Source organism: Ranitomeya imitator, chromosome 1 (assembly GCF_032444005.1).
Source record: "Ranitomeya imitator isolate aRanImi1 chromosome 1, aRanImi1.pri, whole genome shotgun sequence".
Classification (NCBI taxonomy): Eukaryota; Metazoa; Chordata; class Amphibia; order Anura; family Dendrobatidae; genus Ranitomeya; species Ranitomeya imitator.
The window spans coordinates 980,084,524-980,099,417 of record NC_091282.1 but is presented as its reverse complement, the minus strand read 5'-3'; the positions used below and the strand labels follow the sequence as shown (position 1 = coordinate 980,099,417).

The following is a 14,894-nucleotide window of genomic DNA, read 5'->3' as shown; positions in this document are numbered from 1 at the left end:
GGGGATTTGTACAGACAATAGACATTACAGCATAACAGAAATCACAGTTGAAAATAGATACCAAGAGGAGTGAGGGCCCTGCTCACAAGCTTACAATATATGAGGAAAAGGGGAGACACGAGAGGTGGATGGTAACAATTGCTTTATTCAGACCAACCATAGTGTAAGGCTCAGGTGTTCATGTAAAGCTGAATGAACCAGTTAACTGCCTAAGTATGTAGTAGTACAGACACAGAGGGCTATTAACTGCATAAAGTGAATGAGAACATGATGTGAGGAACCTGATTATGTTTTTTTTTAATTTTTTTTTATGATAGGCCACACAGGGATCGTTAGGTGAATGTGTTGAGGCAGTAGGCCAATCTGAACAAATGAGTTTTTAGGGCACGCTTAAAACTGTGGGGATTGGGGATTAATCGTATTAACCTAGGTAGTGCATTCCAAAGAATCGGCACAGCACGTGTAAAGTCTTGGAGACGGGAGTGGGAGGTTCTTATTATTGAGGATGCTAACCTGAGGTCATTAGCAGAGCGGAGGGCACGGGAAGGGTGGTAGACTGAGACCAGAGAGGAGATGTAGGATGGTGCAGAGCCATGGAGTGCTTTGTGGATGAGGGTAGTAGTTTTGTGCTGGATTCTGGAGTGGATGGGTAGCCAGTGTAATGACTGGCACAAGGTAGAGGCATCGGTGTAACGGTTGGTGAGGAATATGATCCTGGCAGCAGCATTCAGGACAGATTGGAGTGGGGAAAGTTTGGTAAGAGGGAGGCCGATTAATAGAGAGTTACAATAGTCCAGACGAGAATGAATAAGTGAAACAGTAAGAGTTTTTGCAGAGTTGAAAGTAAGAAAAGGGCGAATTCTAGGAATGTTTTTGAGGTGCAGATAAGAAGAGCGAGCCAGTGATCGGATGTGGGGGGTGAATGAAAGCTCGGAATCAAGGATGACCCCAAGGCAGCGGGCATGTTGCTTTGGAGTAATGGTGGAACCGCATATGGAGATGGCAATGTCAGGCAAAGGTAGGTTAGTAGAGGGAGAAAACATGAGGAGTTCAGTTTTTGACAGGTTCAGTTTCAGAGAGAGGGAGGACATGATGTTAGAGACAGTGGTAAGACAATCACTGGTGTTTTCTAAAAAGGTTGGTGTGATAACAGGAGAAGTGTATAATTGGGTGTCGTCAGCATAGAGATGGTACGAGAAACCAAATCTACTGATTGTTTGTCCAATAGGGGCAGTATACAAAGAGAAGAGGAGGGGGCCTAGGACTGATCCTTGAGGAACCCCAACAGTAAGGGGAAGGTGAGAGGAGGAGGAACCAGCAAAACATACAGTGAAGGATCGGTCAGAGAGATAGGAGGTGAACCAGGAGAGAAAGGTGTCCTTGAGGCCGATGGAGTGGAGCATATTGAGGAGGAGCTGATGATCCACAGTATCGAATACTGCAGAGAGATGATGAGCGAAAGCATCTTGGTTGTGGCGGCGGTAGACGGCCGCAATACATGTAGGGATTGCCAAACAAACAGGCCTAAATGTTTGACCCCGATTAAAATAAAAAAGCCTCTACTTGCTTTGTGTGCTTGATCTATTCCAGATTTGTCAGCACTAGCGGTCCGGGGTCTATTGTGCTGTTATTGTGACATGTGAGTTCGTTGCCCAATCAGCGCTGGCGTCACGGTCTCCGCCTTAGTACAAATGTAACATAAAGAGGAAATTAGGGATGCAGCTGACGTCTGAATATAGATAAAGCAGTTTTTCTCAAAATGTGTTACCTCCAGCCCTGCCTACTCAGCCAAGGATAATATTTTTTATTAGCATGTTTATTTTTCCTTGCACATTTGTCATCTCTTATGTCAGCGTATATCTGACAGGTGTTGTTTCCTTGATTGTCCTACATATGCTACATTTTGAGGTATATAGATTACTCTGCTCGTATACATATTGTTTGGTGCTATTTTTGTTTCTGTGATATTTTTTATGCATATCAAATAAAATTACATGTTTTTAGTAGGGCTTATGTTTTATGGCTCTATATACTTTTGACCGCCTAATAAAGAAGTGTGGGTACTATAAATAAATCACTTATGTATAAAGCGGTAAGGCAAACCATGTGGTAAGAAAATTCTGTGTAATAACAGGAAAGAACTGCGTAAATTAAAGTCCATTCACACCCAAAGTAATACAGAATACAAATATAATTTTATTGAGTAGTTTATAATGGTACACATATATTTAAAAACATTTGAAAATACACATACTTCTACCCATAACAAAATAATTATGGGGAAAACCAAAGGAGCCCAGTCACATAATAATCTCATATTTAAACTATATGTATATGAATCACCATGTAATAAAATCAGTGCAGTATGTGCACAATACCAATCAATATCACATTATTATTATTATTATTTATTTATATAGCACCATTAATTCCATGGGGCTGTAAATGAGAAAGGGGTTACATACAGAGTTATAGATATGGTTTATAGTAAACAAATTTACAATGACAGACTGGTACAGAGGGGAGAGGACCCTGTCCTTGCGGACTTACATTCTAATGTCTAAAGTCCACTTTAAGGGAGGATATTAGCGAAGGAAATGAGGATGTCGAGTCCATATGGGTCGAAATTCATGGAGGGAAAAATGGTAACAAAATTCTCATTGGGGTCTGTTACAAACCCCCAAATATAACAGAAACCATGGAAAGTCTACTTCTAAAGCAGATAGATGAAGCTGCAACCCATAATGAGGTCCTGGTTATGGGGGACTTTAACTACCCGGATATTAACTGGGAAACAGAAACCTGTGAAACCCATAAAGGCAACAGGTTTCTGCTAATAACCAAGAAAAATTATCTTTCACAATTGGTGCAGAATCCAACCAGAGGAGCAGCACTTTTAGACCTAATACTATCTAATAGACCTGACATTATAACAAATCTGCAGGTGGTCGGGCATCTAGGAAATAGCGACCACAATATTGTACAGTTTCACCTGTCTTTCACTAGGGGGACTTGTCAGGGAGTCACAAAAACACTGAACTTTAGGAAGGCAAAGTTTGACCAGCTTAGAGATGCCCTTAATCTGGTAGACTGGGACAATATCCTCAGAAATAAGAATACAGATAATAAATGGGAAATGTTTAAGAACATCCTAAATAGGCAGTGTAAGTGGTTTATACCTTGTGGGAATAAAAGGACTAGAAATAGGAAAAACCCAATGTGGCTAAACAAAGAAGTAAGACAGGCAATTAACAGTAAAAAGAAAGCAATTAACAGTAAAAAGAAAGCATTTGCACTACTAAAGCAGGATGGCACCATTGAAGCTCTAAAAAACTATAGGGAGAAAAATACTTTATCTAAAAAACTAATTAAAGCTGCCAAAAAGGAAACAGAGAAGCACATTGCTAAGGAGAGTAAAACTAATCCCAAACTGTTCTTCAACTATATCAATAGTAAAAGAATAAAAACTGAAAATGTAAGCCCCTTAAAAAATAGTGAGGAAAGAATGGTTGTAGATGACGAGGAAAAAGCTAACATATTAAACACCTTCTTCTCCACGGTTTTCACGGTGGAAAATGAAATGCTAGGTGAAATCCCAAGAAACAATGAAAACCCTATATTAAGGGTCACCAATCTAACCCAAGAAGAGGTGCGAAACCGGCTAAATAAGATTAAAATAGATAAATCTCCGGGTCCGGATGGCATACACCCACGAGTACTAAGAGAACTAAGTAATGTAATAGATAAACCATTATTTCTTATTTTTAGGGACTCTATAGCGACAGGGTCTGTTCCGCAGGACTGGCGCATAGCAAATGTGGTGCCAATATTCAAAAAGGGCTCTAAAAGTGAACCTGGAAATTATAGGCCAGTAAGTCTAAACTCTATTGTTGGTAAAATATTTGAAGGGTTTCTGAGGGATGTTATTCTGGATTATCTCAATGAGAATAACTGTTTAACTCCATATCAGCATGGGTTTATGAGAAATCGCTCATGTCAAACCAATCTAATCAGTTTTTATGAAGAGGTAAGCTATAGGCTGGACCACGGTGAGTCGTTGGACGTGGTATATCTCGATTTTTCCAATGCGTTTGATACCGTGCCGCACAAGAGGTTGGTACACAAAATGAGAATGCTTGGTCTGGGGGAAAATGTGTGTAAATGGGTTAGTAACTGGCTTAGTGATAGAAAGCAGAGGGTGGTTATAAATGGTATAGTCTCTAACTGGGTCGCTGTGACCAGTGGGGTTCCGCAGGGGTCAGTATTGGGACCTGTTCTCTTCAACATATTCATTAATGATCTGGTAGGTTTACACAGTAAAATATCGATATTTGCAGATGATACAAAACTATGTAAAGCAGTTAATACAAGAGAAGATAGTATTCTGCTACAGATGGATCTGGATAAGTTGTAAACTTGGGCTGAAAGGTGGCAGATGAGGTTTAACAATGATAAATGTAAGGTTATACACATGGGAAGAAGGAATCAATATCACCATTACACACTGAATGGGAAACCACTGGGTAAATCTGACAGGGAGAAGGACTTGGGGATCCTAGTTAATGATAAACTTACCTGGAGCAGCCAGTGCCAGGCAGCAGCTGCCAAGGCAAACAGGATCATGGGGTGCATTAAAAGAGGTCTGGATACACATGATGAGAGCATTATACTGCCTCTGTACAAATCCCTAGTTAGACCGCACATGGAGTACTGTGTCCAGTTTTGGGCACCGGTGCTCAGGAAGGATATAATGGAACTAGAGAGAGTACAAAGGAGGGCAACAAAATTAATAAAGGGGATGGGAGAACTACAATACCCAGATAGATTAGCGAAATTTGGATTATTTAGTCTAGAAAAAAGACGACTGAGGGGCGATCTAATAACCATGTATAAGTATATAAGGGGACAATACAAATATCTCGCTGAGGATCTGTTTATACCAAGGAAGGTGACGGGCACAAGGGGGCATTCTTTGCGTCTGGAGGAGAGAAGGTTTTTCCACCAACATAGAAGAGGATTCTTTACTGTTAGGGCAGTGAGAATCTGGAATTGCTTGCCTGAGGAGGTGGTGATGGCGAACTCAGTCGAGGGGTTCAAGAGAGGCCTGGATGTCTTCCTGGAGCAGAACAATATTGTATCATACAATTATTAGGTTCTGTAGAAGGACGTAGATCTGGGGATTTATTATGATGGAATCAAGGCTGAACTGGATGGACAAATGTCTTTTTTCGGCCTTACTAACTATGTTACTATGTTACTATGTAATAAGTAAGTAATGAATAAGCAATTACTTAAGTAAAAACTTCATAGAGCCAGTGGCTGCCATGATAAAGTTATCCGACTCATTGTCCTGCCACCAAGTGCAGCTTCTTCAGGAGCAATTGCAAATATATTCATTGTTGAGGAAGAAGCCCATTTAGCACAATGTGATCAAAGTACCTGTGTAAAACTCTGCCCACGTGTGAAGATACACAGAGGAAGAATTAAAGGTAATGATGTAGGTGTATCCAAAGAAAAAGGGAAGTGACAAACCAAGAATAAAATATACAAAATTTTATTAATAATAGTTAAAAGACAAAAATATGAAAATATATTCAAATGTAGATAAACACACAAGGGATGAGAACACGGCAAAGTGGACTCAGAGCAAATCCAAATGATGCACAGATATTAATACATAAACAAAAGAGTAAATAAATAAATAACTAATTGCACGTGCACCAGCAGGCTCTGGATTGCAGAGAAAATATTTTGACCAAAAACTAATAAATGCAACTATAAGCAATAAGGTACTTCTGAACGAGGATATAAAAACCTACATGCAGCAGATGATGTAAAATGTGCCCTATACCGGCTATTAAAGTCCATATAGTCCGAGGTAATTGGATTATACCTCCAAGAAATGCCAAAGTGGCCAGTGTCTAGGCAATCAGTGCCATTTGAAGTTTAACCAGGTGGGCATGAGGTAAAGTGTCAGTGCACAATAAGGATCAGATGTATCCCTATAGGGGTCCTGCAAGGAAGGTCAAAGGTAGAATAGTGACGCTATGTGCATACCTGATGGTGACGGGATTTGCCGTGAGGTGGGTAACCCCGACGCGCGTTTCGCAACGTGGCTTCTTCCAGGGGGTCTTACCACAAGTTTCCATAGCATACACACAGAATAAGTTAAGTATGGACCTTAATTGAATCTTAACAGTTGCCAGAGTGTATCTGTCATGCTGCAGCTCTGCAGATAAAAGCAAAATCCACTAGATGGCAGCACAGTGGAGAAAGGGCTGAAATCCTGCTGAAAGCAGAACAGCAGAACTGCAGCGAGGCTTCCACCAGGTGGCAGCAAAATAGTCAAACAAGCCAGGTCGATACCAAAGTGTAGCGTAGTACTAAGATAAATTCCAAACACAGAGTCAGAGGAGTGCCAAAATATCAGTACCGGTCCATAGCAGAAGTACCAGGAGGAGAAGATAGAATCAGGTCAGAGCCAAAGCAGAGTCAAGTACCGTCGAGTCCAAACACAAAGGGAAACACAGAGTTGAGGGGGGAAGAGAGGAACGAGCAGGCACAGGCAAAGACAGCTAAACGCAGCAGGACAAATCAGGGTTTCACCAGAGCCAGCTACACATGCCATAGGCAGAAAATATAATTGACATTGCCTGCAGGATGCAGCGCAGAGAAATAGCAGACCTGACACTGGAATGAGGCAGAGAAAGTTAACTCCTGACATGACCAGACTGGGGAAAGGAGAGACAAGACCCAAAACCCAGTCTAGATCATGACAATATGTAGCAGGCCAGAAGACAGTTAATATGCATTCAAGATAGCATATAACTAAGTCTGAGAGAACAGCCTCTCAGATTGCTGTATTAATAGACATTACAAAATGGGCGAACTTTACATAGCGTGTAATACTTTTTTATGCATGCTTACCAATCATGAATGTGATCTTTGGCTAAAATACCTAATTACACCCCAGAATCAAGTACATAGTTCACATGTTTCCATGATCCTATATCTGGCTGCGGGCAGACTGTTGTATGTCATTTTGAACCTTCTTTTCCAAAGGCGATGAGATTTTTCACTACAGTTAACTAGGTCGGTGTGTATAATGCATGTCTACTATATGTAAGAACTCAGGCTTCATACCAACATAGACAAGACATGTTATACTCCAATGCTAAATCTGGCTCAACTATTCATGAATAGTGTTAGATTGACCCATGATTATTGTGCACTTTACAATTATTTTTACCTTTTACTATTAAGATTACTATTTCAATAATCAGCAATAAAACAGTAATTAAGGGAAAATGTCATTAAGATAACTTAAAAAGTAGTGTATTTTTATATCTCCAATTTTTAACATTTCAGGTAAACTTAGGCTGGTTTCACATTTGTGTTTTTTGCCGCTGCGTTTTAGCGCAAAAAACGCATGCGTTTTTTTCCTATACTTAACATTAAAAACGTATGCGGTTTTTGCATGTGTTTTGCCGCGTTTTGCCGCCGCATGCGTCGTTTCTATGCATGCGTTTTGTTGCAGAAAATGCAACATGTAGTAATTTCTAGCGGCGTTTTTTTGCCGCAAAAAAACGCATGCGTTTTTTTCCGGCAAAAAAACGTATTGCTGTCTATGTAAACGCATGCGTTTTTAAGCACATGCGTTTGCATGCATTTTAATAGAAAAACACAAGAATACACACTGTTAAGCCAACCCCCAACCCTTACCCTATGGGATCCTAACCCTAAGCCTAACCCTAACCCAAAGGGTTAGGGTTAGGCTTAGGGTTAGGATCCCTTAGGGTTAGGGGTAGGATCCGTTAGGGTTAGGATCCCTTAGGGTTAGGGTTAGGATCCCTTAGGGTTAGGGTTAGGATTAGGGTTAGGATCCCTTAGGGTTAGGGTTAGGGTGAGGGTTTGGGTTAGGGTTAGGATCCGTTAGGGTTAGGATCCCTTAGGGTTAGGGTTTGGGTTAGGGTTTGGGTTAGGGTTAGGGTTAGGATCCCTTAGGGTTAGGGTTAGGGTTAGGATCCCTTAGGGTTAGGGTTTGGGTTAGGGTTAGGGATAGGGTTAGGCTTAGGATTAGGGTTAGGATCCCTTAGGGTTAGGCTTAGGGTTAGGATCCCTTAGGGTTAGGGTTTGGGTTAGGGTTAGGATCCCTAGGGTTACTAGGGATCCTAACCCTAACCCTATCCCTAGCTATTTCTGTTTATAGTGGGTTTTCTTGTTGATTTTGATGATTGGCAGCTGTCAGACACTTCTCATCATACGCTTCAAAAATGCAAACGCAGGAAAAAACGCATGTAAACGCGTCAAAACACCACGTTTGTATTAAAACATGCAAAAACGCATGCGTCTAAAAAACGCAGCATTTAAACGCGTTAAAATGCGTTTGCGTTTAAAACGCTGCGTTTTTAAACGCAAATGTGAAACCAGCCTTACACATTATTTACTCTTTAATTTTTTTTGTGTGGCTGTTTTAGGAAGGAGAGAACATATTCTATTTGGCTGTTGATGACATAGACACAGACACTGAACTACTTATTGGCTACTTAGACAGCGATATGGAAGAAGCCGAAGAAGAGAACAAAGAAGTTGTGAGTGTGGTCACTAAAGAAGAGGAAGAGAACATTAAAGAAGTCCAGCAGTCTGGAGAGAAAACTGAAACAGGTAAATTTTATTGTCTTGGAAGAAATTAATTTGGCTAGAATATATAAAGTGATAGCTTTATAATTATTCTATAAACATTCAGTGAGTAATTGCAAAGTCTTAAGTCAAATACATAATGAAGTCATTTGAGGACAAGATACGACATAGCACTGAACAGTAAAAAAAGATAGCCAGATCAATACTTGTTGATACTTAAAGGGAAGGAAACTCAATAGGATCTTTTGATAATATACTTAAGAATGAATATAATATAATCAAGTCTGAATGAGGCTATATTTGCACATTTGTGTTTATTGTGTCTCTCATGTGTCAACCATATTGCCTCCATTTTGCAAACATGGTACATTGTTGCTTTTCTTTTCTCATCCTGTTTTAAAAACTGAAGTAGGCGAGCTATCTAAGTTGTTATATATCAATTGACTCTTAAAGTCTCAGTAACCTACAAACAGTGTTAGGTTGGCACCGTTATACTGATTAGAATGATACCTGAGTTGATTAAATCCATCTTGTGGTTGTTTTTTGATCTATATTTTCAGTTTAGAGTTAATGATATACTCGCACTCTGGGGCGGCCTTTGGGAGGAGGTTCTTAATGTGGTACTCTGATTAGGTATTCATCTGTATGGCTTCTGATGGGTCACTGATCCCTCAGTGACCTGTCCCCTAGTTTAAAGGGAATCTGTCACCCCCAAAATCATATATGAGCTGTGGCCACCAGCATCAGGGGCTTATCTAAAGCATTCAGTAATGCTGTAGATAAGCCCCTGATGAAACCTGAAAGATGAAAATAAAGGTTATATTATACTAACCCAGGGGCGGTCCCGCTGCGATCCGGGTCCGATGGGCATCGAGGTCCAGTCCAAAGCCTCCTATCTTCATACAATGACGTCCTCTTCTTGTCTTCTTGCCGCAGCTCCGGCGCAGGCGTACTTTGTCTGCCCCAGAACAAAGTACTGCAGTGCGCAGGCGTCGGGCCTCTCTGACCTCTCCCAGCGCCTGCACACTGCAGTACTTTGCTCTGCCCTCAACAGGGCATACAAAGTACGCCTGCGCCGGAGCCGCGGCAAGAAGACAAGAAGAGGACGTCATCGTATGAAGATAGGAGGCGCCGGACCCGAACCGTGACGCCCATCAGACCCGGACTGCAGCGGGACCGCCCCTGTATTAGTATAATATAACCTTTATTTCTCATCTTTCAGGTTACGTCGGGGGAATATCTACAGCATTACAGAATGCTGTAGATAAGCCCTTGATGCCGGTGGCCGCAGCTTATATACGATATTGGGGGTGCCTGACTCCCTTTAAGTAATGAGTATTACACATATATTTTTTAAAAAATCCCCTTCTGCAGGCAGGCATACATGATAATATATACAAATTAAAGAAAAAAAATCAGTCTGAGAATGGCGCCGGCCGTTCCTGCACAGTAGCAGCTATCGGCGATCCAATAGCTGCTGCTGCGCAATCACTGGTGGAGCCATCTTGGAGGAGGCAATTTTTTTTTCTCTAGCAAGATGACTCCTCTGGCGCCTGCGCAGTAGCAGCTATCGGATAGCTTGCCTGCAAAAGGAGATTTAGAAAAAAAATATAATATTCATTATGTAGTCTAGGAGGCAGGTCACCGAAGGATCAGTGACCTGTCAGAAGCCATACACATGAATACCCCCCCCACAGGCTGCCCCGATGCATGAGCATATCATTAACACAAAACTAAAAACCACAAGATAGATTTAATCAACCAAGGTATCATTTTAACCAATATAACTGCGCCGACCTGACACTGTCTATAGGTTACTCAGCACAATCCTGCTAACAGATTCCCTTTAACAATGGATCAGTGAAAAACTGATGAAGCACGAAAGAAAAAAATATGACTTCCTTTATTCATCAATGTTTTTCGGATCTCTATAGACTTTAACGTCCCGGTCTGATCTGCAAAATGGAGGAGAATAAGACATGTACTGAGTCTCACAAATCAGACACTCTGATCCATTTTTAAGGCTAGTTTCACACTAGCGTTTACCTGATCTGCGGCGGGTTGCGGACTTCCTCCGTGAAGCCCCACCCTCAAAACGATGCATGCGGCACCATCCGCATACAGCCGCACGACCTGCGTACCTAATGTTAAATATAGGTACGCAGGCCATATGCGGGCCGCATGCAGATGTAGGCGGAGCTAGCAGCGGGGCTTCACTGAGGAAGTCCGCAGCCCACCGCAGATCAGGTAAACGCTAGTGTGAAACTAGCCTTAAACAGACGTGTCTATGGATCTATGAGTGTGTGTGTTGTCTTTTAAAAACAAATACTGTGCATTATCCATATGTTTGGTAAGTAGAAAGAAAAATCTCGGAGCACACATGTTAAATGTATCAATAAGGGTTCAGAGGATGAAATACAGCTCTGGCAAAAATTAAGAGACCACCACATCAAATCCCAATCTCCAGACCTGAACGCCATTGAAAACCTCTGGAATGTAATCAAGAGGATGATGGATAGTCACAAGCCATCAAATAAAGAAGAACTGCTTACATTATTGCCCCAGAAGCAGTGTGAAAGACTGGTGGAAAGCATGCCAAGACGCATGAAAGCTGTGATTAAAAATCATGGTTATTCCACAAACTTTTGATTTCTGAACTCTTCCTGAGTTAAAACATTGGTATTGTTGTTTCTAAATGATTATGAACTTGTTTTCTTTGCATTATTTGAGGTCTGAAAGCACTGCTTTTTTTAAAAATGTTGACCATTTTTCTTTGTCAGAAAAAAATACTAAATTTTTTGCTTGGAAATTCAAAGAAATGTTGTCAAAAGTTTATAGACTAAAAGAACAATTTACATTTTACTCAAAAATATACCTATAAAGAGAAAAATCAGATAAACTGAACATTTTGCAGTGGTCTCTTAATTTTTACCAGAGGTGTAGTTTAGTGAAAAAACATTGTACCGTACACTATTCTGAAAAAAGTACGTTAATGTATTATTTTTTTTTAAATGGGACCCTGATCATATGGTGATGAAAGCTGTTGTATGCCACATGACATATGTAATACAGCACTGAACATAGCCTAAAAAAGCTTTTAATGCTCCTCAAAAAATTCTGTTACTATAAATTTGACACAATCTAAGCAAAGGACAATGGAATTGATGTCAGTTTACTGTTTTTTGACTGATCTTTAGTTGAAGAGATCTAAACGTGTCCATCATATGACAAATAACTTTGGTGCTTGAAGGAACTTATGATGAGGTCTGCTGGCTTCTATCATGGTGTCTGGTGTGTCATGGTGGGCATATAATGCCTCCTTCATTGCCCTATGATAGGAGGGCACTAGCCCTATCCAAAGGCAATAGAAGTGTGTGCGTCTTCAACTTTAGGAAGCCCCTAATGGGTCTGCAGTAGACATTTTGCAGAGAACTAGACTGTCATAAGATTATTCTAATATTCTATGGAGACTGGTGACGTGGATCAGAGTGAAGACAAAAACACAGTATATGAAGACTCAATAGAGTATATTGAAGGAAAACAGGCTTCAGTTAACAGGTGGAAAGCAAACAGAGGCTCTAAGAATCAAGCAGAAGACTAATGCAGACTCTGGAATATAAGGGTGTTGTCAGTACAGACCGATGATGAGAGTTCAAGCCCGGGCATGTAGGATCCAGAGGTCCGGAGCCCGGACTGGGCTCCTAGTGGAGAGCAGGCCACAGCAGAGGTGGGTGCAGAGCAGATCCAGAGAAGTAGAGTCTTTCAGATGGGAGGCAGACAGGTAGCAAACGCGGTATCCAGATGAACAGAAGAGACAGGCAAGATACAAATCATTTTAGCTTGGAAGCAGGTGAAGTACGAGATACACAAGCAAGGTACAGTGTGCAGAGTCCCTTCATATATGCAGCAGACAGGAAACAAGGAATATCAGACAGGAAACAAGATGGCCCCCGTGAAGCCACTAACTCCATCGTAGAAAAAGGCAAGATCCTGCAGAACTAAGGGCAAGACCAGGCAAAACAGGTAAACAATTGAGATCCTTACATAGACAGAGGACAAGATCAGTGCAATTTTAATTTGACTGCTAGATTGCCGGTTACATACATGTGATAAAATCATATCAGTTAAGTTAAAAAATCAGTTTGATTTTTATTTAAGGTTAAGACAGAGTCTATGGACTTAAAATAGAGTTAATTTCCAGACACATAAACAATAAAGCCCACCATACACTTGACATAGCTAAAGAAGGACAATCCCAGCACCCGTTTGATATGAATAACGAAACATTGCATTTTGCAATTTAAGTCTATGATATTTTGGTCTAAACAACTAGACGTCCATCAGACTTATTGCCATAATGGTACAGGGGATAGAGAACAGTGCTGGTAACATGGGTGATGTCAATTGCTAGTGATTCTGGCTAGTGATTTTAATCATTCATTAGTGATTTTGTTAACTGTTAGTGATTCTGTTGTCTATTTACTTTTATGATAACTAGTCTGATGAAGGTCTAGTTGTTTGCACAGAAACAATAAAATAGGTTTCATTATTCAATCCAAAGAAGTGCTGGGATCTTCCTTCCATGTTTAAATATGGCATAGCCGCCTACCCTTGCACCCACTGCGACAGTGTGATGTGCAGCCTTTAGAACACTTTAGATAGCTGTCGGCTTAACGATGTTTCGGACGATCGTTAGGCCGATTACTATCTTCCTGCCTTTCCCATACATAGGAGTACTCAGCTGGAGGAGATAGAACCAGAGCTAGAAATTTCTTAAAGAAGGACTAAATAGCCATGGTTATTTCAGACATAAATTTGCAGATACATACTAAGAAAATAGTATTGTCATGTTAACCTCTTTTTAACTTTCTAGAGCACAACAATTGTAAAGATGATCACGACTGCCCACTTTGTGAATCTAATTTTCCAAGTCAGGAAATTTTAGCAGAACATCTTCAAGCTCTGCATCAAAAACCAAGCGAAGAAAAGGAGTTCAAGTGTAGAAACTGCAGCAAGAAGTTCCCAGTAAAACAAGCTCTCCAACGACAGTATGTACTTACCTTGAGTTTATATGTAGGCTGCCCATCTTAGCTGTCTTATAAATTTCTTAAATGTTTGGTGAAGGTGGAAGTGGAGACAGGTACTGACCATCAATAACAATTAGTGCAAGTAAAAAACGAACTGCTATCTGTAGTAGCCAATTAATTGCAACTTTTCTTGTGGAGGTCTTTCAATACAATCAGTGACCTAACTGGTTGTTTTGGTAGCATTTCGGTTATCCATTTGCACTGCTTTGTATTAGTAACCCCAATGTGTACAATGTCTGCTACTCACCTCATTCTATCTCTCCTGTATCCTTTGTTGCTTGGTGTTCTGTGGTTGGATTCTTTCGCCAAGTTCATACATATCATATGTGACCTGCTAGGTGTTGTTGTATGAGCCGCACACAAGTGATAACAAAGTCGTGCAGAGGATGATGTTTGGAAAGGAAAATGCTGCATGCAAAGGTTTTTGTCTTATTTGATGTTACAATTGATACCACTGGTAAACCGTAAAACTGATGCCTTAGAAAACTATGGGATCAGTTTTATCATTAGTTTTCTATGATGTTTTTATACTAGGGAAGGAATCATGAAGGGAGGGTGTAACAAATAGGTATTTTGTGTGAAAAAAAATGATAAGCAAAAGATGCTATCCATTAAAGCCCCCACTTAGATGACATTCAGATGTCAGGTTTTTTTTACGTGTAAGTTAAACGTACCAATTTCATCTGTGATTTTTATTAGAGATTTATCAGATTTTCATCAGAGTTTAGTAAGAGTTACATCAGTTTTATTCACTAATGAGAAAAAGAAGTTTCTCCACCTTCTCTTATCTGTCAGTGAAAAACGGACAGCACGCAGATGACATCCAAATGCTGGCAGAATTTTTCACTGAACAATAGACTTTGTAGCAGTTCACTTTCTCGGGTAGCCGCTTAGAATACAAAGCCAAATACCGTAGTTTTTATATCACACATGGAATATTGTTTATTTACATTAGTTGTACAGGACCAAAACAAAACCATTAGCATAACATCCTTAGACTTGTCGAGGCACTAATTAAACAATAGAGACCCTGGCTATTCAGACACGGCAGAGCTAGTTTCAGTTCGGGTACACAAAATAGCTATTGTCCATGGCAACCAGTGATGCTTGCAGTTTGGTGCACACAGCCTGTGCAGATTCTTCTCAGAGAGATTCTGGCTTGTCTTT

General features: G+C 40.5%; 1 protein-coding gene across 4 annotated transcripts in view; it reads left to right on the top strand.

The window, feature by feature from the left end:
- The window catches only part of PRDM5 (PR/SET domain 5), a 511,159-nt gene that overhangs the window by 170,561 nt on the left and 325,704 nt on the right, over positions 1 to 14,894 (top strand). For all 4 annotated transcript variants that reach the window (XM_069743878.1, XM_069743879.1, XM_069743880.1 and 1 more), the window contains 2 exons: positions 8,478 to 8,664; positions 13,514 to 13,688. In XM_069743878.1, coding sequence (XP_069599979.1) covers positions 8,478 to 8,664; positions 13,514 to 13,688 — 362 coding nt within the window. The remainder of the gene's footprint in view (positions 1 to 8,477; positions 8,665 to 13,513; positions 13,689 to 14,894) is intronic.